Source organism: Dreissena polymorpha, chromosome 9, assembly GCF_020536995.1.
Source record: "Dreissena polymorpha isolate Duluth1 chromosome 9, UMN_Dpol_1.0, whole genome shotgun sequence".
NCBI lineage: Eukaryota > Metazoa > Mollusca > Bivalvia > Myida > Dreissenidae > Dreissena > Dreissena polymorpha.
In genome coordinates this window covers 69,681,090-69,709,047 of record NC_068363.1, presented here as the reverse complement: position 1 = coordinate 69,709,047, position 27,958 = coordinate 69,681,090, and the positions used below count along the sequence as shown (strand labels likewise).

Sequence of the window (27,958 nt, the reverse complement as noted above, 5' to 3'; positions counted from 1 at the left end):
TAAACTTCCTTGTCAATAGATATGGGTCACCAAGGAGACATCGTATTATAAATAGTCATCTCTCCAGACATAACGCAGATAAGTCGACCAGGTGTTTGAAAGTGGGTTGATATGACATTTTATTTTGGTGTGAAATAATTTGGAATATAAATTGCATGTTATGGCTGTTTAGGTTTGTTTTTAATTGCGTATGTACTTAACGTTGTTTTATTTTCTTAGGTTCACGACATGATTCCATCAGGGTTCTTGGTGGCGGTGGTATTTCTGTCGTGTTTCTACATTGTGCGATGTAATGTGAATAGTACGTAAACACATATACTTTTAACTTCGTGTTTATGTTTTTATGACAAAATTAAAGGTAAATGACGAAAACCATGAAACGCGTAAAACTGCGTTGGAATGTTTACAAAAAAATTAAGCACACACAGGTTTTCTTCCTTTACTTATTATTTACTTATTTATTATAATTATTATTCGGACAACTCATACAACTCTTTCCACCTAAACATAAGTAGAATGCCTTACGAAAGTCAAAGTAATCGATAACAATTCCGCTTGGTTATTCCTTTGAAAAGAACGTCTTGACAATTGAGAAGACAATTGCGGATGTGATTCTTTTTTATGTTATCTTTTCTTTCAGGTCCATGTAATGCAACGGTAGCATGTGCAAATAATATCACAGTTTGTGAAAATGGTTTCTGTCATATACGTAAGTGTTTATAAATTATATGGTAGTGTTTTTTTAATTCTCCATATGAAACAATAGAACAACGGCATTGCATCTGTTATAAACATGTATTTGTATGGAATGCTAAGCTGTGAAATGAACCAATACATTAAAACAAACTTATCGGTTGAATGGCCTTTAAAGATTATTTTCTTTTATCATTCGTTAAAGTGATATTATGGGCATTTTTCACAGTTGAATTGAGCTGAAAAGAATTAACAGGTCAAAAGAGTAAGTTAAAATGTGGTTACTGACCAATAATCTGCAACTCATCTTGCTACCAGTTGTTTATAAAAATATATTTTATATTATATATTTTACGTGACCCACCCAGTCCTGTAAGCCGAAATGATCCGTAAAACAAAATCGTGTCTTTGTGTCGTATAAACGAATCTTCACTAAAACTAAATTTAGGTTCACATTGTACATGCGTGATCGGTTGTCAAACGAAAGTACGGTTGATATTCAAATGCATTATTTTTTTCTTTCCGGGATATTGTTTTAGTATGTTGATGCTGCATTAACAAATATAAGTGTATATGAAGTGAAAACACCAAAAATAAACAACGGTTGCGATAGACACCTATAAACTGTCAGATGCCCATTATATCACTTTAAATAAAGTTTGCGACATTTGAGTTTCTTGTTTATTTATGATTTGTTTTCGTACCCATGTTCAGAGGCCGGCCAAGTATGCACGCTTGAAACTACACCAACCGTAGCAACAACTGTAACAACACCTTCACAAGTATCGAGTTCTACCTCGGCAACAACAACTACTGTGGCAACAACAACGACTGCGGCAACAACTACTCGTAAGTGTACCACTTGTCATCCTAGTATCGGTGAAGTATTACAAAATATGTATGATAATTGTTTTGCGTTAAGCAGTTTTGATACTTTGTTAAAACTGACAAATGTTTATTATCATCATAAAATATTATTAATTTTAAGTGCAATTTGTTGCCCGTTTGGCTTAAATTCTGTTACATTAAGAATATATATAAATTGTTATATTTAATGCAATGATTGTTTGCACCTACATGTAATATCGCTAATGTCATATTGCTCTTTTGTTATAAGACGATGCTAAACTTCACTATAACAAATAACTTCATACATATTCATATTTAATAAATATCAGTACTTGCACAAATCTTCAGCACTACCTGGCCCCGTAAAACGAAGAAGACGCAGTGCAAACCAACAGGAGTGTGTTTCAAACGCAAGTTGTGTACCTGGCCTACAACCAACACTGGTGTGCGCGTGTAATGATGGCTATAAAGCAGATAATGGAAAGTGCAACAAAGGTACAATAAACACAGCACAATTCATGTAGTTTTAAATAGACATATCGACGGCGTATTTACCCGAAATATAGACATATTAAAAAAATGCATGTTCCCACTTTTAAATCGCATATTATTAATTAAGCAACATTAATATAATGATAATCGTTAATATACAATTGAAAAGGTTTCTAAATTGGGGACAGTGGTATAGTGGTAGGATGCTGGTCTGGTTCGAATCCCGCTCGAGGCACTGGATTTATCTGAGCAAAAAATTAATCCCACGCTTGCTCCTCTCCACCCAGGTGTATAAATGGGTACCTGTGAGGGAAATAAGTCAATGTGCCGTGACTGCCTTCGGCGCCATATGTAAACGGACGACTTAAATCCCAGTGATCGGGGGGTAAATGTCAAAGTCGATTGAATCATAGTAAGTAATCAGACAATAAAAGCATGCCTTTACCTTTACCTTTAAATTATTTCCAAACCAAGGTCACGTGGAACTAGCGCCTATGAAATTTGCGAAGTTCAATTTCATTTATTATGACTTTACAATGTTCAACTACCCGAGCCAGAGAACAGTGTCTCACATACAAATTTTTAATATTTATAAAAATAATTATGTTGATAGACTTATTATAAAATAAAATACCAACTTGATAATCCATCAATTAGTATTATCCTTCAAATGCCTCTTTAACCAAATCTGCTTAGTCTCCAAATGCATTCGTTTTCCATGCACGTTTTATGTTTATTCCCAAGACTCCTCAAAAATCAAACACATTGTCAAGCGGATGTGTTATTTCCCGCTTATTATTCTTTTGTTTTTACTTAACGATGGTGTTAACATTTAGGGACTGCATTTTTCAAGGTAATTAACAACCTCGTGTATAAGCTCCTATAAAATAAGTGTGTTTTACGTGATGTGCATATGTTTTCACAATTATATACAACATACCGTATACTTATGCTCAAAGACCGACAAATAAATTTCAAATGTATTCAAGGAAGTTATATAATATTTAAATTAGTCTTATTTTCTGAATCATCTTCAGATCCTGATAATGGCGCCGGACATGTGAGGGTGACGGAACTTTTCAGTGTCATGGTGACGACAGTGCTGCTGTTTCTAATCTAGAAAATCCTTCAGTGCTGCAGTGGTACCATTGCCTGCCGTTTGTGAATAACTATATATCTATAGGACCTGTCAAGGAACAAATATTTTGTAAATACTAAAGACAAAACCAGTCGCGTACAGTAGACCGCATTTAGTTTGTATCTGCATATCTGTATATTCCTTTGAAAGTTCATTTATTAATACAGAAAATATATTTTCAAACGCTTAAACAACTACAACAGAAACAAAACTTTCACAAACGTACGATTTCACAAACAGAAAGCAGACACCTAGAGCGTTGCGCTTTGTACATTATTGATGCATGATCTGGCTTTGAAAGTGCGTGTGCAACGTGTCCACAGTTGTCATCGAGATTGTACATGTATGAGAGTTCCGGTTATCTGCGCATGCCTGATGAAGCCGAAGTGCCGACCGACTGGCAATGCCAGGTCTATCGGAACAGTTTGGTCCCTTGTTGGCACCTAAGCGCCACTTTCGGTCGGATGTTTAGTTATTAAAAAAAATAGACCTACATATTAAATATTGTTGTTATATCTGCCTAATAACTGAACCTATATGTTAAACATCTTCCACGAAATCCGTAATGCCTATATAAATGAGCACTATAACACAAATTATTCATATAAATAATATTCGGATACAGCTATTTTGTCAACACTGAATGTAAAACAAATACATTCGCATTCAGTTTCGGTCGTAAATACTGAAAAAAACAACTGTGGCTAGGTTACAGTATACATTCAGATAAGCCATGGAATAATATCTTAAACAAATCATGTTCATTTATTGTTTGTTTGGAAGAGTAAAAGACACCACTAATTATAATATGTTTTTAGTCATGAGTACAGTGGGGGCGTTACTGTTCACTAATAAATCGATGTTTTAAAGTGGAAACTTAAGCCGGACACACTTGCAAAGGAGGGTTATTCTCAACTTTTAAGAAACTTGGAAAAAAATGTTTATTGAGAACAGTACACTTTGATAATTGTCGGGTTCTTTCGTGTTGGATGACACACTTGTTTATTTCTCAAATGCAGTGCGGTTAGAATACTCTTTAAGAAAAGGCACAGTCATAGTGTCCCTACATGCAACGTGTCAATTTTATTTTTTACTTAAGTTTAAAGTTTTACATTAAAGTAGATACGAATTGGAATACGTACATTGCGATCTCTATCATGGTTATTTTGTAACATATAATATCTTTATCTAGCTTAAAGCACACATCCAATTAACGTTTGTTTTCCTTTATCATGTGTATGGTTTTTATGGGTTTACATGCTATACAATTCAGTTCTTACAACATTCGTACATTTATATAGTTTTTATTTGCAACCTACATGAATTCGTTAATAAGGACGTCAACTTTGATACACGTAAAGCTAATTTGTATTTTAAACAAGCTCTAAAACAAACGTTTTTAAAAAAATCTACATACCCCCTACGTTTATGTTTGGAATTAAAAAATGTCAAGAAATGTTACAATCACGTAGAAACATTTACATGATGAACTGTTAACAAGCAATATAATATTGATATTGAAAAAACAACAACAACAATAATGTTTATTACGGATAATTAAATTGGGAAAACGAAAATGGTTCAAACATTACACAGCCGTGGCCAATATGGTCTCGACTAACATTTTGGTGTAGGTCGGTATCAACTTTTGTATTTAGCGTTGCCTTTAGATTGTTTTCGCTATCTTAACACTATTTAGTGTAAAACGTTACAGTAAAATCAATAGTCTCAATGACATTAGACAACCAATGAACACTCTTTATATTCATAATACAATGGCGATTCCATGCTGTGGCGTTTGCATAAAAATAAGCAAATGTAAATTTTTCCTTATAGTACATAATATGATTGTACATGAATCTCTATTTATGTTTTTATAACGTTGAACATATGTGTATCATGTGCCTCCCAAAGTGCATTTTTGCATATACATAATTATTATTAAAATTTTAACAAATATAAATGATACTTATAAGGACGGCTAAAGTTATTTTAACCATTCGTATTAGTAGCAAATCGCATAAAATGATGTATGATTTTAAATGAAAACTCCCGCATAGGCGCAATGTATTTTTTGTGTCAATTTACACGCTTGACATCAGCTAGTATACACCAACTAAATAAACAAGAAACCGTCGGAGAAGGGTGATGCTCCCCAAAGGTTTTTTGTCACAATATTGCACTATATATTCAGATAAAAGGAAACGTCTAGTAGTTGGGGGTGGGGGGGGGGCAAAAATTGCACTATATGTACAGTGAATGGAAAATTTCAAAGGGCCATAATTCTGTTAAAAATCATCCGACCAGAACCGGCTGATAATATGCACATCTCCTCTTGGTAGTGAAGCTTCCCATAAAGTTCAATTGAATTCCGGTCATTAATTGCTGAGAAATAGCCCGGACAAAAATTGTGCACGGACGGACGGACACACGCACACACGCACGGACAGACGAAGCGGCGACTATATGCTCCTCCAAAAAAAAATTTGGGGGAACATAAAAATCTATACGCTATTGAATGGGAAAATGAACTGTTTGTAAAGACTGTCACTATATACAAATTGATAGAGAACACACTGTTGAGTTTCACGTAACCGCGATAGGACCATGGTATATATAGAACCATGTCTTGTGTTGGAATTGTTCACACTGACAACATCAATATATTCCTTAATAAATCGTTTACCAAAATATATATTATAAATCAAGTGGTAGATACAGTCAGAATATGTGTCCGATTATCATGTTCAATGTTTGCACATTGTATAATAAAAATTTTAAGAACGTGAATTTAGTTATACTTTTGATACGGACACAAATAAACCATATAACAAGCATAAAAATTAGCTTAATATTGTCGACCAGACCACTAGTATGGTTATGCTAGTTTGCATATGAATATTGCATTCAATGAATGCATGAATATTGCACGTGAATATTGCGCTTAATGTTTACACTACGGTTTCCATAGAAAAACAAATGGCCAAAAAATACACAAAGACACGACACACACGTACCGATTATTGTTTTGTGTAAAAATGTTAATTTTACAGTGTATACTATTCTCGCACAAAGCATCTTAATCCAAGCATATACATTTGAGAATAATTACAAACAATCAAGGGAGATTAGTATCCGATCTTTTCGGACGAAATGTGCAGCAGTTATATTCCATTAAACTGTTACTTCCCTTGTCAGGGCGTATATTTTGGCATTTAACCAATCGCTAAAAGACACGTTATGTTAATCTTTTTGACACGTTTAAGAATATTTTAGTTTACTTCTAGGCGATCAAGATAGTCGAGATATAACTAACATTTTATTTTCAGGCAGTCCTGATTTAATAACCCACATGAACGCCACGATTTTACTTGTATATAAACTTACATATAATGCCAACAATTAAAAAAAAAGTTAACTCGAAACAAAAACATTTATTTGAATACTATTATCATAGTAACGGCCCTCGTCATAGTATCGAGACTTTAACGCAAACCCCTCAAGAAGTGCTCGAAAGTTAATGTTTTTTTAATTTGAAGAAGGTTCAATCTATTTTATGGTTATCTATGACTATTACGACGATCATTCGCATGATTTCCGGTGTTCAAAGGAAAATAAGTGATGTTTGTTCCAGGGTGATGCTTTGCTATGACTTTTAAATTACGTAACACACAATTATGTTAGTTTGTTTATGAATCAATAGTAGCTTTATGAAATGTTTTATATGCCGCTTATTTTTTTAATAAAATGTAAAAATATTTTAAGAACAACATAAGCAAAACTTTCGGTATTCCATTCAGCTACTATGTTTAGACCAAGCACATGCGCATAATAACAAACCTGAGCAATCAATCAGAAGGGCCGATATTATGAGACACATTGTACATGGTGCAGATTACTACCGGGAGCTGAGTCTAGACAGTATTTTGTCAAAACAAAGCCGATTTAAATGCAGTTCTCGTTACATGTCCAATAATACATATTTAACTATATATTGACTTATATCACATGCGTGGTTTTGTATCAGTTTACTTCCAAACGTGTATGTATTCATTAAGATGATCGATACTACGGATATACATGCTTGATTGAAAGTACTTGCAGTACAGTGAAAACATGTCAGGTCAAAATGTTTAACATACAATAACTTGCTTATAACATACACGTTTGCGACGCAAACACTCGAACTAAACATTCGATCTCAGTATAAATCGCCTATCTTGTCTTATTTGCACCTTCGCAAAAAAGTACTATATACAGATAATGAATCGAAAGTCTATCGACGGTGTATATACAGGATTGCTTAGATGTGATGTGTTTTCAAGGCCATAATACGCCGGGGATTGTCTTATGCAAATATTAAAAAACATCATGTGCAGACGGATGAGTCCCCACTTCAGATCCCAACGCAAAAGAATCGATCTCCAATTTATTATAATAATTCGTTGGCACTTGAAGTCTCAGTATAGAAATCGATATTTCACAGAAATTTGTTGCGGAGTGAAAATAAAGCAAAGGAAGACCTTAAATTCATTTAATCGATTTCTTTTTGAAATAAAAACGTTACTAAATTGATAATTTGGTACAACGTTCATAAAATGATTATGTAGACAAATGTTATTTACTTCGTCAAACGACCATCATTATTTCATTTCGGGAAATAATTATGAATCCTTGTAAATTACCACATATAATGATAACTTTAACATGCGTGTATCTTTAATTAAATTTACTTAGTAGATATAGAGAAATGGTGCTGCTGCACGCAAATATTCACCTGAGTTTCCAGAGGAAAAATAAACCAATAGGTGAGTCTGTCTTTCGTGTTCACACTTACCCTAGTAAAACTCGTTTACATGTTAAAATCATGCCACGACGCATCAACTGTAAGTCATGAAAATATTCACTGCATTAACCTAGCAATAGACCGTACCACTTTATCAGTGCAGCCGGTTGATATAAATGATCAAGCAATATTTAATTATATAAAAAACACCATAAAAAAAAATTGAGTACAAATCCTACACAATCTTGCATAATCTTATAAAGGATTTATCAATATTTGCATAATTAAGTTATCAAAAACGTTTCTTCTGCTTTTACAGTATTAGAAACATGTTACGACATTCATCTGATAAAATCACCCTGAAATACAATATATTTTTAAGCTAGATGTAAAATTATGTAAACAAACAAACATCTGAAGACTATAATGTCAGATACGAGGATTAAGATGGCACTAGATCGCTCACTTGTGTTACGAATTTGAGAGAAGAGATCTTTTTCGAAGTTATAAAGCCTAACAAGTCATTCATTTACCAGGTACCATCGAGCTTTGGACAGTCTGGCTCAAATGAATCGAGCATACTGCTTCTTTATGCTGAATAAGAAACAAAGAGCCAGTTCAAAGCAAATACAAAAATGACAGTATCTACCTTTCTAAGTATAGCATACTTTTTCAGGATTAAATATCATTAAGTTGTTTAAATTAATGGTTAAATGTCAGCATATCTACATATAATTGGATATTATTAATGAAATACAAAATTGTGATGAGTTTATGTTGAATACTCTAATCGACTTTTCTAACGTCAATTTCGTTTAAACAACACTTTAGACCTTCTGGAGAAGTCTTATTCCAATAGTTAGTCAATGTCAAAGAAAACATTATGTCAGTTGATGTGAGTTTCTTTAAAGTATTCAAAGACGTTTTTTGGAAAAGAAAAAGTCATCAACGCAAAATTTTAATTTCTTAATACCTTTCCTATCTTGACTGATGATCATGTAGGTATAAAAGTAAAACTGGCCGATGATTTATTGCCAACTTGTAGTCATCTTTCAGGGAGCGGGGTAAAGACGAATGACTGTGATGTGATGTGTTTCAGGTATTCAAGGCCAAATTACGCAGAGGAGTTGCTACTGCAAATACACAAAACATGTACGTTACGAATGAATCACGACTTCACATACCAAAACCCTGTTAAACAAAATTGGTTATTGGATCATTGCATGTGGAATCGTACAAGTTATTTCTAATGTTTCGCATATAAATATTAACAGAGTGACATTAACACATTCAAAACAAAGATATCAACATTTAAGCGTTCAACTTATATCGCATATTATTTAATTTTGTCAGCAAGTGTAGCCTTTCAATACAATTATATATAGATTTACACTTAAGAGGTTCAATGCACTTATATTGAATAATGCGTTATCTAAAATATAGGATATTTAAGTAAACAACAATAGAAATCCTATAAAGAGTGTTAATACGTTAAGTGGAGAAATGTAAAAAAATAAATGAACAATTATACTTAGACTTTATTTATAAAAATATTACAGGTTAATGTGTTTGCTTCTTTTTGGCAGAAGTATATATATGTTTTGCCATTCGCCTGATAAAAATGACTGACGTTGAATAAAGAATATATGTTTAAGTTAGTGAGGTATAATTATGTTAAACTAAACCTGATATTTCATACAATAGTACCAGGATAATCTTTAATCGATCACCGGTTTTAAGCATCAAGAAAGAACATCGTCTTAAATTAACATGTGCCTCGAGGTACGGCCAGTTTTAACGCCGTATGCATAATTCTGTTAAGCTTAATAAAGCACCACTATACGTTACATAACAAACAGCACACATACCTCGCGGTGTTTGAGCAAAAAGAATGTGTGTGTTTATAACGTCAATATTACAATTTTGACTGGTGCGTGGCAAGTTTGTATAACAGAATTGATGGGAAAGCTTTGTAGAGGAGCAATATTTTACATCACATACCAAATATCACCATTGTGGTTTCAGAAAAGAAAACTTTGACAGTTTTTTTTGCTAAAAATAAAGCATTTGATCCCAGCGCTTGTACTATTCCGACCACATAGACGTTATAACAACAAAAACATGTAGATGACCACTATAAGCTGTAAAAGTGTTTTTTTAACTGATCACCCACCCATGCAGCAGATCGGAACGATTTGAACAATTTGGAAAGAGGGTAACCAAGGGACAATTCCTGTGAAGTTTCGTACTATGTGTCCTGTGGTGTAAGGGGTGGTGCTGGGGCTCGTTAAAAACATATGGCGAATGACATTCGACGCATGACACACACCTCATGACGGACAAAAGATGACAACAAAATGATCACATTGTACACGGCTGAGCTAACTTTAATCAGAGAACATAAAAAGTTTGTGATATGTTATGTTTACATGCACAGTTTTGTCAAGTATGGTTGAACAATAAAGTATCAATATTTTATTAACCCTCAAAAAATCAAAACGCGAGGTTTCAAGAAGACATGTTAGAAAAAGCATATACGTTTCAATGTCAAGACAAACTTAAAAAAACTCGAACAAGTAATAGCACTCCAAATAGTTTTTCGCATATGGGATGTGATGCAAACTCTCAGCCCCAGTATTTTACCATAATCGAAGCGCCGAAGGCACTGACATTGTACGCTATTGCATAATCTGAGACGCAACTCAGTTTTGAAAATTATGTTATAGCTTTTTGTAGCGCAAGTTTGAAATAAACACAACCCATTCAAATTTATAAAGAGTTTATCTTAAGGCACAGGTCGAGATGTGGGTGCACTCTCTTTCCTCATATTTATGTTATAGAGATAACTTAGACAAAATAACAACAGCCAGTGAAAAAAAGTGTTTTTCAAGAGGTTACTTTCAATGAATAATTGCGTTCCATTATGAACAATCATATAAAATATAACACCTAACAGCCATCTGAACGCATTTGCAGTTACTGCATTATCTACAAAAACGATAATCACATGACATGATATAAATATTTCGCAAGTGGTATACCGCTTTCCAGAATTAATCGCAATTATGAGTCAATGCGAGACAGAGCAAATCGCTTGTGCTTCTGTTGATTAAATAGTAAGTGAGAGTTAGAGTTATAAAGCGTAACATTTCGTACTGCATCGGTACAGAGGCTTTACAATAATAGTATATATGTGGAAAGAGATGTTTCCGCTAAAAGAGACAGTGAAAGGTACACACACGGATGTTAATATTCTTAATTGATAGGTGTAGGTGTTTGCTTATTACCCATTCGGTTAATCATTCGGTGACCCCAAATACCAGTTCAATAGAATCCCTACAGTTGATTAAAGTTATAGCCCGCAAACCATATCCACAGCACAACGCCGACGCCAATGATCGGTTGAGTTATTGTAGTTCGAACTTGACCTCTCGACGGCTGTAACGAATATTCCCGACACCGCATCAGATAATATGTAGCAAGTTGTAACAATGCAACATTTGACACCAGGGCTAGGCTAGTTTTAACCAAGGGTCAATATTTGAAGAAAAACAATCAACAATACAATGGTACATACCTTATCTTAAAGAATTGGAACGTATGATTTCAGAGGGAATGATTTATAAAGTTATTTTGCTATATAACAAGCTATTTAAAACTCTGGGTGTGGTCAGTTTTGATCCCACTGTCATGATAAGATGATAGTTATAATATGGTCAATATACAAATGTACAAACTAGTTATCACACATCTGGTGGTTAAAGTTTCAGAGATTATGTTTTGCTTATAAAATCAATAGTAAATGAGTAGAAAAAGTGACATGTTTTAAGTAATTTTAAACGTGGGACGATTAAAATCGCAAAAGCCCAACTTCCAAACTGTTAAAAAGAAAACAGGCAAGTTTTTATTTTGTCCGTTAAACAGTGAAGGAGAACTTAGTCCGACAAATTTCTAAATACGGACTGACAAACGGACATATCTACGTCCATGATGTTTCCCTTCATTCGCTCCTTTTTGAGATGAATCTTTCGAGCTCTATTCTTTCAAAACGACTCTTTAATGTTTATAACTGGCTATTGAATGTGTATGTTCACTTGTATTCAATAAGAAGCGTCGTTTCGTTTCAAATCCATGAAGTGCCTTAACGACTCCGTTTTGATATATCTTGAAGAATTTGCGTGTACAAAACGATAAAATAGTCAAAACCGTTCGATACATCATCGAAGCTGAGTTTTACACTACTAACTAGCAAATCAGAATTGTATTTTCTTCAAGAAAGGTCACTAAAATGCTCACATAAGGTATTTTATAAGTTTTTTGCAATATAGTAATATTAATATAATAGTCAAACATTTTTCGTTAGAACAAACAAATCGTATGCAAACAAAACCGCAATATTGTGAGGTATACATTATTGATGACAACTCGTTCTTTTGATTTCCTTTATAACGACAAACGCACAGCTCCGTAAACATCCTTGTCAAAAGATAAGGGTCACCAAGGAGACGGCGTATTATAAATAGTCATTTCTCCAGACATTGCGCAGATAAGTCGACCTGGTGTTTGATAGCGCATCGATATGCCTTTTTATTTTTTGTGTGAAATATTTGGAATAATAATTACAAGTAATTGCTGTTTAGGTTTGTTTAATTCCGTATGTACTTAACGTTGTTTTGTTTCTTTAGGTTCACGACATGATTCCATCGTCGTTCTTGGTGGTGGTGGTATTTCTTTCGTGTTCCTACGTTGCGCGATGTGATGTGCTAAGTGCGTAAACCAATATACTTTTAACTTCACCAAATTAGAGGTATATTACGTAAACAATGACACGCGTAAGACTACGTCGGAATGTTAACGCAAAATCTAGCACTTAGAATTTAATACGAATGTCAAAACAATCGATTTTCATGGATCATTTCTTTTGAATTGAGGAGACAATTGCGGATGTTATTCCTTTTTTAGCTTATGGACCTTTAGGTCCATGTAATGCAACGGTAGAGTGTGCAAATAATGTCACAGGTTGTGAAAATGATTTCTGTCATATACGTAAGTCTTTATTAATTATGCGGTAGTATTTCCGCTTTATTCTACATATAAAACAAAGAACGCAGAAAATTACACATGTTACAGAGCACGTATTTGTATTGATTTATTGAATAATTTATTTAAACACACACATCTGTTTTCTCTGATTTAAAGATCATTGTCTTATCTGACTCAATAAATAATGTTTTCGACATTTCAGTTCATATTTATTTATAATTTGTTTCTTATCAATGTTCAGAGGCCGATCAAGTATGCACAATAGAAACTTCAACAACCGCCCAAACAACCGCTGGACCAACCCAGTCAGGTTCAACTTCCCAAGCACCGAGTTCTACCTAGGCGCCAACAACAACTGCGTCACCTGCATCTACTGCAACACCTTTAACTACTGCGGATGCAAGCGCAACAACAGGTGCTCGTAAGTGTAACACTTGCCATTATAGTGTAGTCAAGTATGACAGCATATTTATGGTAACTATAATTCGCTATGTACGTTTTGGATACGGTGTTAAACTGAAGCATTTAATGTGATCAAAAATGTCAGTTACTTTCAAGTTAAAAAAGCACATTCTTGGGTTGATATCCCCCGTTAAATGCTTGCAACGCGAAATTATGTGCACATCCACTTTCATTGACCCAATCTAATAATTGTTAAATGAAACCTTTATAAGTCATTATAAAATAAAGCTCCGCATTACAAAATAAATTTATAAACATTAACGGTATTAACCGTGCTTTCAAATGGCGGTGTGCAACGGAATTTGAGTGACCTTGACCTTGGACATCGGAACATGAGTCTGGCATGTGCCCCACTGCCTGATAACGATGACCAATTATAACAGGGCATGTCGAAATGCATGGTAGAATGCTTATAAAATAAGGCATATTTAATCAAAATGTATAGCATTTGACCTCAGTGTGTGGCGGTTTTGCTCTAAGTTCGTATTATAAGGAATATATGTTCCGCTGTATAAACTGCCTGGATAGTTTGCACCAAATATTGCTAATGGCACATTGCTGTATCGCTTCTAGACGATGTCCAACTTAAATAAATAAATACATACATATTCATGTTGAATTAAAATAAGTACTTATATTATACTCTAGCCATTGGCGGCAGAAAACGAAGGAAACGCAATACAGGCCATAAGGAATGTGTTTCAAACGCAAGTTGTTTGTCAGGAAAACAAGCCACACTGGTGTGTGCGTGTTATGATGTCTTTACGGCAGATAATGGACTATTCAAAGGTAAATAAACACTCAAAGTACATATCAACGGTATATTTCCCCGAAATATTGACATGCATGAAATAATGCATATTCCCATTTTTGACTCACATTTATTTCGCAGCAAAAATATCATGATTCGTTATAATAAAAAAATGGAAACACAGTTTGTAAAAATGATTTCCCAAACTATTTTCCAGGTTCTCGTGGGATTCGAACTCGCTCCCACAAAATTGGCGAAGATCAATTTAATTCATTATAAGTTTTATTTGTACTTTACATGTTTTTAGCGCCTGAGAACCGTGTCTCAATGACACTGTTTTAATAATATAAACTTTTATTTAGTATTGTTGAGAATAATATTTCGAAAATTAGAGCAACGATTTAATCAAATGTTCCGTATACGTCTTCGAAATACCCCTTTTACCAAATCTGCTAGGCCATCAAATACATGTGTTAGCTATACATGTTTAATTTTCTTCTATGACTCCTCATAAATGGAACCCATTTTCAAGCAAGTTTTATTGTATGTTTATTATGTGTTCCTTTTCTTGACGTTGGCATCGAAATTTCGGAAATGCATTCGAGGAGAATATAACTACGGAAATAGTGCAAGCTTGAAGTATATAATTGCGTAATGTGCATATATTTTCACCATTATAAAGAACAAACATTTCACTGTTTTCGTAACAAATAATTCATGTTATGCTCAACACATGCCAGACACATAAACTGCAAACACCATGCATTCAATAAGTTATTAAAAATATATGTTATATATATGTTTTTGTTATTAATTAGCTACAGATCCTTATAATGGCGCGGGACATTTGAGAGTGACGGTACTTTCCATGGTGACGACAGTGCAGCTGTTTCTCATCTAACAAACCTTCCAGCGCTACAGCGGCTCGTTGAATTGTTGATGTCATCGTCGAATATAACTTTATATCTTTAGGATTCATCACGGAACAAATATATTGTAGATACCTAAATCAAAACCAGTCGTGTGTAGTAGAACACATGTATTTTTTATCTGCATGTCAATTTGAAAGTGCATTTATCAATACAGGAAAAAACACAATTCAAATGCTTAAACAACTACAACTGAAACAAACTTACGATTTCACAAACCGAGAGCAGAACATTCGAGCGGTGTGATATGCACATTATTGATGCATGATCTGGCTTTGAAAGTTTGTGTGCCTTGTGTCTATAAAATATGTCACCGAGAGTTTACATGTATGTGAGTTCTGGTAATCTGCGCATGCCTGATGAAGCCGTAGTGCCGACCAACTAGCAATGCCAGATCAACCAGAACTGTGTGGTTTCTTGTTGGCACATGAGCGCCACTTTTGGCCGGATTCTTTTTTAACGAATACAAGCGATATACCTACATACTAAATAGTGTTGACATAGTTATCTGCCTATAAACCGAGCCTTCGTATTATACATGTTCCTCGATCCCAGTTACCGCTCTACAATTAAACACTGATTATCACAAAACAATTTATACAACCGGTGCTCGTATACAACTTTTTTCTAACATTCAAGTTTAAAGATACGTTAGCATTCGGTTTCAGTCTTAATTTCCTAAGTATAAACGCACTGCGTTTTTGTTACAGTATACGAATAAATTCAGAAAATGCAATAGTATAGTCTCAAAAACAAATCATCTTAATTTGCTCTATGATGTATTTAAGTAAAATACACTGGTTATGATATTCTTTTGTTCAACCTGAGTTCAGTGAGAACGTTGATGTTCACGCAGAAATCACTGAAATGTTTTTTTAATTTGGAAACTGCAGTGCGAAACTCACGCAAATGAGATTTACTCTCAACCATGCAGTAGCTTGAAAAAAGTTCACTTTGATTATTGCCGAATTCCATCTTGTCTGATGATACACCGTTGCTATTTTGGACTTACGTTTAAGGCTTTTCACTAAATTTCGTAAGGATTGGAATCTGTATATTATATTTGTATATTAATTGTATATTATGTTATCATGGTTTCATGGTAACAAATCATATCCTTATCTGCGTTCATGCGCACATCAAACACACGTTTGTTGACCTTTATCATGTTTATGCTGTAAATGGTTTCAAATGCTAGACAATTTGGTTCTGATTACAATTGTACATGTATATATTTATTCATACCACCTAGATTACTAAGGACGTCAACTTTGATATGCATTAAGCGAATGTGCATATTAACAGCCTCTAAAACAAACGTATTGTCCAAACAACTTCGTACCCTCTAAGTGTGTTTGTATTTGATTACTAAAGTGTGAAGCAATTCTATATCTTAAGAATCAAACAGACACACGCATATATGGTGCGCAGTCAAATGTACATATACTATTAATATTAAACGAAAACAACAATAAATATAACAGATAAATAGTACGCACAGTTAACAGCTGTAGTCAACTTCATATCTAATAACAATTTCGTGTAGACCATATGAAACTGATGTATTTAGAGTTGCCATCGAAATGTTTTGCTTTCTTAGCACTATTTTATGTTAAAGATTACAGTAAATTCAATGGTCTGACAAACATAAGCAAACAAATAAAATGTCTTTCTATGTGATACAACGGTGGTGTCATAGAGTTGTTTTTTAAAGTAACAAGCAAGCGTCAGTTGTATACAATATGAATGTCTATGTATCTATTTTGTTCTTGCCAAACTCTGAACATATTTATATATTGTGTCTCTAAATTGCCACTTTCTCGTCTAAACACAATTACCAATCGAATAATTGACAAATCCAAATAACACTCATTAGGACGTTGTTAGTTATTTTAAAACATTCGTGCGAGCACGAACTGGTAAAAATTTCTGTATGATTGAACATGAAAACTCTCACATAGGCGCAATTTGCAATTTGTGTTGTCCATTTGCAAGTATATGATTTACTAGTATTCGGCAACGTAACAGAAAAACCTATATACTATTGAATAGGAAAAAAGACTGTTTGTACAGTCTACATACACCTTGATAGGGAGTACACTGTTGAGTAACACAGCGACATCAAAATGATATATTGGACCATATCATGCGTAGGAAATGTTCACTGTGCCATCACCAATATATTCCAAAATAAAGCATGCACCGCTGAAACAAATAACAAACATAGATGAAACGATACGTACAATAAGCGTCCGTGTCTGATAGTCATTTCGTTACTACTAACACCCATGCCATTTTTTCATGATAGTTTGCACGTGAATATTGCGATCAATGTTTACATATCGGTTTTCCTTATAAAGCACACGACTTCACGACACACAAATGCCGGTTTATGTTTTATAAATGTTACAGTCGAAAAAAAAAAGCGGCAAACAACATAATACTATTTTTTTATCAAATTATTTTCAAACGCGTATTGTTTTTGGTTATTTTGTAAAAAATCCTTTTGCGGTGAAACATAAGAGGGAGGTCACTGTCAAATCTATTCGGGCAAATACTGTAAGAGTTATTTTCCTTGAAACCGTTAATACTTCCTGTGAATGAATGTATATATTTAAACAAAATTAGGGCACAAAATACACGAAAATGTCGCGAATTTCATTTGTGCTCACATTTTATTCAGCGACTGTAATAAGTGAAACAATATTGTCATACGTTAGGCTTATATATTTTGAAACGTTTCAGAATAATTTATTATTAAGTCAATACATACCCATTTACGCGGCACATTTACATCCTAGGGGTATAAACAAGAAGACACAGACGACTACTTTACAATTTTACATTGATAGAGGATATTGTAAGTGTTTATTTTTTATATCAGTCCTAATTACTAAAATATTTAACCAATTGGACAGATTTTAGCAGCATTGAAATATGGTAATCCGATGATTATTTATGTTATGTTTAGTCAAAATCTGCATAACTGTTAAGGAGGATAAGTCATTTAAATGAAAAGTTCAAATACGACAAGACAATCTCTCACCTGGAACCCACAACGATAGTGATTTGCCCAGAATCGAGACGCCTGGAGGAAGCTGATCGGTATGTCCCAGACGGTACCACAGGCGACAGTGGGATAATATGATATGATCTTGACCTTGGAAAGTAAGGACAGGAATTTGCCGAGCGATATGCCGTCTTCACATTCGAAAATGTGTGGCAAGCATTTAGAAAATGTCCTTAAGGAAAACAAAGTTACAGTCCGAACAAGGGTAGTATACCTACATTTAAACTTCGTCCATATGGTGTGATCTTGATCTTCGATCCTGAAGGTCTAACACATAGCACGCCGTCTCTTGGTGGTGAAAGTTTGGTGAAATATTTATTATAATTTCCAGATGAATGATAAAGATATGCCCATAAATGTGAAAGTTTGTCTAAATTTGACATAACTTCACCCGGTTCGAAAGCAATTAAATAATACATGTAGTCAACATTCATACAAAATAATATACTTTTGGTTGCCATATATACGTTTCTTAATATTTATTTTGTATAAAAAAATGTTCATCCAAAATGTGTTATTGGCTAAGGTAAATCCGGTAAATATACTTACAATCAATTATCGACCAACGTTCAAATTATATGAAGATCAAAACAATAAAACACTTGTAGAAATCTTAAAATGTGCTGCTTTAGGTTACGTACACTCTTTGAAACGTATAGCATAATATGCTTCAGTAATGAAACAACTCACTTAACACAAAAATAAAAAATAAAAATGTACGATGTCACACTCAAAGATTTTGTTATAAGAGCGTTAGAACGAATACCAAAATGATACAAATTGAGTTATAATAATAAGTTTTCGACGGCTTCACGAATGTCATCTGATGTCAGCTTAGCACTTGTAAATCATTCTTTAAACATCGTTGAAGACCTTGATCAGAGTTTAACAAAATAAAAAATAAAAAATATGAACCGAAAACAAAAATAATTGTAAGGATAACAATCACAAAATATATATTTAGATGATTATTGAATTAATTTGTACAATTCCTAAAGCGGCCCATCCACACACACTATCATTGTCAATTTTATTGTCAAAAATGAAGGTTGACAATACAATTGATAGTGAATGGATGATATTGAAGACACCGTCAATGTATTGATGAAAATCAGAGAGCTCAAATATTTATTGACGCATTGTCAATTTTATTGACAAGTGTTTTGCACCCTTCAATAATATTTAATCAATATATATATATATATATATATATATATATATATATATATATATATATATATATATATATATATATAATTATATGTATTTAAGGTGTTAACATGTCGATGAGTTCATAAAATGATTCTTCATCCATACGAATAAAATTTCTGTAATCTTCTGGATAATTTACACGAAGTTCATTTAGGAGCATTACGTGTCAAAACTTCTTTTTTTTTGCTGACACCATTGTTTTGTCCAAAATATCTTCTTTTTTCGCTTTCGTTTATCCAATAGTAGCGCAATGCTTTATGAACAAAATATTGATAAATATGTTTGTACACTTGAGGGCAAAACATATTCTGTCAATATTATTGACAATGATATTGTGTGTGGATGGGCCGCTTAAAGGAAGAATGTGTGTGTCATCGAAAATTAAACAAGTCATTCGTTTGATAAGGATGTCCCTTTCAAATATTGAAGCGAACCTCACTAAGTTTACTGTAAGTTTACTATTACGGTCTGTTTAAACTGTGTAAACGTGCACAAACTGAACCGAATGCAAATATATTGCACGATCAATGCATAATATACAGGATGCAGAATTGACGGGGTTGACAGGGGTTTACACACGGGCTGGACAGAATGAAAACGCACCGTTAAGAACTTTATTTTTTCAAGTTATTGAAACACTTTTATGACAAGTTTTCTTTTTTCAGTATGTGCCGGTATCCTACGATTTAAGAATACATTATCGAATACGTCTGCAATCGGTGTCAAAATTTAACGTTGCTTGCAGCATAACCGTGTAAGGGAATTTTGTACATATAGAATTTTTGGCGAAGAACACAGGTTTATTAAATAAAGTAATTCTAATGTATTTCACATTGCCATAAGCCGCATAGAAAACTGTCTTTTATGCACTAGTTGAAATTCGTCAGAAAAAGTGTTTTAAGCAGTTGAAAAAAGCACCAGTTACCGGTGTGTTTACGTCGATTAACATCCATTTGTGATCCTGTAATTTATGCATCGGGAGTTCACGAGTGCTAGATACTTTTTGTTGAGGTGAACAACATCCAATGAAATTGGGGACATACACATTTGGGAGGTCGCTGAATGAGAACATCGTTAAATAATCCTGAAGCATTACATTTTCTGAGAAAACTTACCAGCGTTGTTCTGTACAGTATTTGTATTTAAATACAACATTTACTGATAGCGATTTTCAATAAAATTAACACTCATTGAAAATTTTAAATGTCCCTTCTTTTCAAGCAGGCCCCAGCTTACAGTATTATTAAATTTAATTATAAAATTGTGTTGTTCGCTTTATTAAAATAATCACTTACAAAGACAAAAAGCTACACGTTAATTCAATAAATGCCCTATGTTCTACGTCACAGTACTCAGCCAAAATAGGTTGACATACACAAAACCGTGGCTTTCTTTTCTGCATTGTACATAAAAAACAACCTTTTAAAGTTTCGTTTTGGTACACAGAAAACTAGTTCGCGACACAAAGTGCACATGTACAATGACCTATAGGTTACCCAAATCCGAAATTTGCCTAATCTCAAGCGCAAATAACCCTGCAAATAATACAGCGTAAAGAAAATAATAACGTATAGAAATTCTATCAACAACAAAGTGGTGTTCTTTTGCTATAGGTCGCATGAGAAATTGAAAATGGTAAGTATGTTTACTTTTTTGATTCATTTTTAAAGTAGAAAAACAGAAGCGCTATGTGCAGAGTGCAATTATGTTTATATCCAAAATTTACTTAAGTTCAAGAGCAAATAACTCTGAGAAGAATTTCGCGACATACACAGAAAAGTAACGAATTGCACCTCAACGCCTTATGAGCAACATATCTATTAAGTTGTATATTGATATACAGAAAATTGTGATACTAATTTGCGACACAAAGTACACATGTTAGGTTTCAAACATTTGAAAAGGTTACAGTTCACTTTGATCAGCTAAGAATATCGCGACAAACACGAAAGAAAATAACGCCTTTCACTTCTACATTCTATAGACAGCATATCTTTAAAGTTTCATGTTGATAGGCAGACAACTGAGGGACTAGTTCGCAACACAAAGTTCACATGTGCAGCGTGAAAGACATAACGGCCAAAAGACCGACCGACCTACTGACCGGCTGGCCCACCCCGACAGACAGAAAGTGTACTTACAGTATACGGAGGTACAAACTTAGTTATTGGGGATTACATATGCTCGAGATGATACATACATTATTATAATAAAATAACTATTATAGTCGGCCTACATAGCGGTAAAAATACTAACGCATAACAACTTTGATCAAATTTTTCTTTGTGCGTTGAAAAGTTCAACCTATAAAGTGTTCATTTGGTTAATTTTTAATAAATAAGCGAAACATCAAATTAATTAAGCTTATATTCAAATTAAACGTTGTAACCGACTTGGTCTCGGTAAATTATTGTCTTAATCAATTTGAAAGGTTAAGATGTGCTAAGACACTCGAAACGAGTAGCATGCAATGATTATTTTAATCGTTGAGGTAGTAGCATGAATACACTATTTAAAATCCTAACGACACTTACAGCATATTGTTTATGATTGTTTCCGAGAAAATCTTCTCCTTCTGTATTATATCATTTAAGCAATTGCTCAAGGCAAGTACATTATTGGTTTATTTTTTTTTTCAATAATGTTACTTGTAACATATACATTACCTAAAATCCACTACAAATGGTGTTTTTGCCTTTAACCTGCCGCAATACAAATGTTATGAAAAAAATGCTTTTGATATTTTTATTTATAACAAAGAAAGATTACAAGTATCAGGACGCGTACACTGACACTGGGAGGAATAGGAAATGCCACATAATCTTTAAATAGTCGAAATATCAATAACATTTTATTTGCATGCAGTCCTGATGTAACAACCGATACGTGCGCCACGATTTTACTTATATATCATTCTAAAAATAAAACAAATGTTAAGTCGAAACAAATTTGTTTATATAGATTAAAAGGACGTGAGGTACATTTTATTTTTTACGTGCAATAACTTGCTTATCAAATACGGACAAGTTTGCGAAATGTTTGCTACGACAAACACTCAAATTAAACCTTTGATCTCTGTACTAATCGCCTATCTTGTCTGTTTTTCCCCGTCGCAAAAAACTGTACTATAAACTGATAATGTTTATGTCGTCAATCGACGGTGTTTATAAAGGATTGCTAGTATATAATGTTTTTTTCAAGGCCATAATACGCCGGGGATTTTCTTATGCAAATATAAAAAACATCATGTGACGACGGCTTAGTCGCCACTTCAGATCCTTACGCAATAAGATCACCAATTTATTATAATCATTGTTGGGTTTTTGTATTATTCTAGATATTTATAAAATGTTTCACAGAAATTCGTTGGGGAGAGAAATAAAGCAAAGGATGATCTTTAATTCGTTTTCGATTTTTTTTTCAATAAAAAACGTTACTTAATTGATAATACGGTGCAGAAAAAAAGATTAACTTCGTGAAACGAACATAATTATTTTATTTCGGAAAATAAGTATGGCTCCCTGTAAGTGACCACATATAATGATTACTAAAACATGCGTGTATCTTAAATTGAAAATATAAAGTAAATATTGAGAAATGGCGTTGTTGCACGCTTATGTTCACCTGAGTTTCCAGAGGGAAAATAAAGCAATAGGTTCAACTATCTTTCGTGTTCACTCTTTTCAAAATAAAAGTCGTCTACGTGGGAAAATGACAAAACGACGCTTTAGTTGTTATGCAGGAAAATAAACATTGCGTTAATAGAACCATAGACCATACTTCTTTATCAGTGCAACCTATTGATATAAAAATAAAAGCATATCATTGAGAAAAAAAGCCTTAAAAGGAAGTGACTCAGATACATTTAGCAATATTTTTTTAAACACCTTGAAAGAAGAATGTATGACAAATCCTACACAATCTTGCATCAGCTTATAAATTATTTATCAATATGTGCATAATAAAGTTGTCCGAAACGTTTCTTCCGCTTTTACATTATTATACACATATTACAAGATTTATCTGATAAAATCACCCTGAAATGGAATATCTTTTAAAGCTAGAGGTAAACTTATGTAAACAAAAATGTGAAAACTATAATTTCAGATAAGAGAGTTAAGATAGCACTAAATCACTCACTTGTGTTACGACTTTAAGAGAAGAAATATTTTTCGAAGTTATAAAGCCTTAAAAGAAATTCATTAACCATGTATCGTCAAGCTTTGGGCAGTCTTAATCAAATGAATTGAAAATACTGTTTCTTTTTGCTGCTAAATTAGGAACAAAGAGCCATTTCGAACTATATACGAAAATGACATAATCTAACTTTTTAAGTATAGCATACTTTTCAGGATTATACATCATTGAGTTGTTTAAATGGTTAAATGTCAGCTTATCTACATATTAACGGATATTATAAGTGAAAATAAAATTGTGGTGAGTTTAATTTGCATACTCTTACCGACTTTTCTAACGTCAATTTCGTTTAACCAATACATTTGACCATCTGGATAAGTCTTATTCCAAAAGTAGGTCAATGTTAAAGTCAAGATGACCCAAACACCAGTTTCAATAGACCTCATTCAGTTCATTGCAGTTGTAGCACACAAACCTAAGCAATAGCATTACGCCGACTCCAATAATCGGTTGAGTTGTTAAAGTTCTAACTTGACCTTGCCACGATAGCGACGAATACCCCCGACGCCGCATTAGGTAATATGTAGCAAGTTGTAACAATGCAATATTTGACACTGGGGCTAGGCTAGTTTTTGACCACAGGGGCAATATTTGAACATAGTTTGAAAATAGCCTAAATACAATATCATATACCAAATCTTAAAGAATTGGAATTTATGATTTCAGAGGAAATATTTTAAAAGTCATTTTGCTATATAAAATTATATTATAATACTAAGAATAAGGCCAATACAAATTATTACATACTATGTATTACACATCTCACGTTAAAATTTCAGAGATGTATAGTTTTGATAAATAAGTTAATAGTAGTATAGTCTCTCTTTTGTTATGTGTAACGGGGGACGAGAAGAAATCGTAAAAGCACAACTTCGTATACCGTAAGAAACTGGCAAAGTTTAATTGTGTACGTTAAACAGTGAACCGGAACTTTTTCCTACATAGTTCTAAATACGGACAGACAGACGGCCATACATACGTACATAATGTTTCCCTTCATTCATTCCATTTTTTTAGTTAAATATTCCGATCTCTATACCTCTATACCTCTTTTTCATGTTTATTACCGGCTGTTTCATGTGTATGTTCACTTATAACAATAGAAAACGTCGTTTTGTTTCAGACCCATGCAGTGCCGTAACGTGTCAAATCCGTTTGATACATTATCGATGATGAGTTTTGATAAACTAAATAGCGAACCCGAATTGTATTTACTATTTGAAAGGTCACTAAAATTCTCACCAAGTGCATCGCTTCAATTTTTTTTCAATATATTAATATTGAAATTATACGAACACTTTTTTTCTTTAGAACAAACAAATCTAATGCAAACAAAACCGCAATATTGTGAGGTATAAATTATTGATGGCAACTCGTTCTTTTCATTACCCTTATAACGATCAACGCACAGCTGCGTAAACATCCTTGTCAACTGATAAGGGTAACCAAGGAGACGACGTATTATAAATAGTCATATCTCCAGACATAACGCACATAAGTCGACCTGGTGTTTGATAGTGCGTCGATTTGCCTTAAAAAAATAATTTGGAATAGAAATAACATGTAATGGATGTTAAGGTTTGTTTCATTGCGTATGTACTTAACGTTGTTTTATTTCTTTAGGTTCGCGACATGATTCCATCGGCGTTCTTGGTGGCGGTGGTATTTCTTTCGTGTTCCTACGTTGTGCGATGTAATGTGCCGAGTACGTAAGCCAATATACTTATAACTTCTTTTTAATGTCTTGTCCAAATTAGAGGTATACTACGTATAACATGCCAAGCGTATGTTTACACAAATCTATTTCTTAGAGGTGTTCTTCATTTAGGTATTATTTATTTATTTATTTACTATTATTATTATTATAATTCAGAAAACACATACAACTTTTTCCACCTCAACATTAGTAGAATGCAATAAATACGAAAGTCAAAGTAATCGATACCAATTCCGCTAGGTTATTCCTTTTAAATGAACGTCTTGACAATTAAGAAGACAATTTTGAATATGTTTTTTTTGAGCTTATCTTTTCTTTCAGGTCCATGTGATGCAACGGTTAAGTGTGCAAATAGTATGACAGTTTGTGAAAATGGTTTATACGTAAGACTTTATAAATTATATGGCAGTTTGTTTGTTTTATTCTCCATATAAAACAATAGAACGACGGAATTGCATCTGTTATAAACATGTATTTGTATGGAATGCTAAGAAGTGAAATGAACTGATACATTAAAACAAACATATCGGTTTAATCTCCTTTAAAAAATATTGTCTTGTACCACTCGTTAAATAAAGCTTGCGTCATATGAGTTCTTGTTTATTTATGATTTGTTTTCAAACCCATGTTCAGAGGCCGATTAAGTATGCACAATTGAAACTACAACAACCGTAGCAACAACTATAACAACAACAGGTGCAGCTTCACAAGCATCGAGTTCTTCTTCGGCAACAACAACTACTGTGGCAACAACAAATACTACGACACCTACTCGTAAGTGTACCACTTGCCATCCTAATATCGATGAAGTATTACCAAATATGTATGATTATTATTTCGCGCTACGCTGTTTTGATACTTAGTAAAAACTGACAAATGTTTATAATCACTATAAAATAGTGTTAACTTTAAGTGCAAATTATTGCCCGCTTGGCTTAAATTCCGTTTCATAAAGAATATATATATATTGTTATATTTAATGCAATGATTGTTTGCACCTAATATCGCTGTCATATTGCTCTTTTGTTATAGGACAACAAAATAACTTCCTACATATTCATATTTAATAAATATCAGTACTTGTACAAATCTTCAGCACCAACTGGCGGCGGAAAACGAAGAAGACGCAGTACAAACCAACAGGAGTGTGTTTCAAACGCAAGTTGTGTATCAGGCAAACAAACCACACTGATATGCGCGTGTAATGATGGCTATACTGCAGATAATGGAAAGTGCAACAAAGGTACAATAAACACAGCAAAATTCGTATTGTATTAAATAGACATATCGACGGTATATTTTCCCCGAAATATAGACATATTTAAAAAAAAAAAGATTGTTCCCACTTTTAAATCGCATTTTCTTAATTTAGCAGCATTAATATAATGATAATGGTTTATGAACAATGGAAAAGGTTTCCAAATTATTTTCCAAAACAAGGTCACGTGGAACTAGCGCCTATGAAATTTTCGAAGTTCAATTTCATTTATTATGACTTAACAATGCTAAACTACTTTTTTCCCGAGCCAGAGAACAGTGTCTCTTTTACAATTTTGTATATTTATACAAATATATAATTCTGTTGATAGTCATATTACAAAAATAATACCAACTTGATAATCAATCAATTAGTGTTATCTTTCAAAAGCAACTAAAACCAAATCAGACCCCAAATGCATTCGTTTTCCATACACGTTTTATGTTTATTCCCACGACTCCTCTTAAATCAAGCACATTCTCAAGCGGATGTGTTATGTCCGGCTTATTATTCATTTATTTACTTTACGGTGGTGTTAACATTTAGGGACTGTATTTTCAAGGTGATTAACAACCTCGTGTATAAGCTATTATAAAATAAGTGTGTTTTACGTGATGTGCATATGTTTTCACAATTAAATACACCATACCGTATACTTACTATCCTTTTCAATAAGTAATGCTCAAAGCCCGACAAATAAATTTCAAATGTATTCAAGTAAGGTATATAATATTTTAATTAGTCTACTTTTCTGAATTCTCTTCAGATCCTGAGAATGGCGCCGGACATGTGAGAGTGACAGAACTTTTTAGTGTCATGGTGACGACAGTTCTGCTGTTTCTAATCTAGAAAACCCTTCAGTGCTGCAGTGGTACCATTGCCTGCCATTTGTAAATAACTATATATCTTTAAGAATTGTCATGGAACAAATATTTTGTAAATACTTAAGACAAAACCAGTCGTGTACAGTTGACAGCATTTAGTTTGTATCTGCATAACCCTTTGAGTGTTCATTTATCAATACAGAACATATATTTTCAAACGCTAAAACAACTACAACAGAATCAAAACTTTCTCAAACTTACGATTTCACAAACAGAAAGCAGACACTTAGAGCGGTGTGCTTTGTATATAATTGATGCATGATCTGGCTTTGAAAGTGCTCGTGAAACGTGTCTACAGTTGTCATCGAGAGTATACATGTATGTGAGTTCCGGTTGTCTGCGCATGCCTGATGAAGCCGTAGTGCCGACCATCTGGCAATGCCAGGTCTATCGGAACAGTGTGGTCCCTTGTAGGCATCTGAGCGCCACTTTTGGTCGGATATTTAGTTATCAAAAGAAATAGACCTACATATTAAA

General features: G+C 33.5%; 1 protein-coding gene and 1 long non-coding RNA gene across 3 annotated transcripts; both read left to right on the top strand.

Moving 5' to 3' along the window:
- On the top strand, positions 1–27,958 carry LOC127845294 (zonadhesin-like). The gene is made up of 6 exons (XM_052376123.1): positions 1–101; positions 220–301; positions 641–709; positions 1,408–1,542; positions 1,891–2,037; positions 27,364–27,958. Exons 2-6 carry the CDS (start codon positions 229–231, stop codon positions 27,444–27,446), a joined length of 507 nt encoding a protein of 168 aa, XP_052232083.1. The 5' UTR covers positions 1–101; positions 220–228; the 3' UTR covers positions 27,447–27,958.
- LOC127845296 (uncharacterized) lies at positions 12,498–16,828 on the top strand. 2 transcript variants are annotated; one of them, XR_008033168.1, is made up of 5 exons: positions 12,498–12,725; positions 12,921–13,004; positions 13,243–13,422; positions 14,112–14,252; positions 15,033–16,828. It is a non-coding gene; the product is annotated as an uncharacterized LOC127845296 (long non-coding RNA). The 2 variants fall into 2 exon arrangements; XR_008033167.1 differs by lacking the exon at positions 12,921–13,004.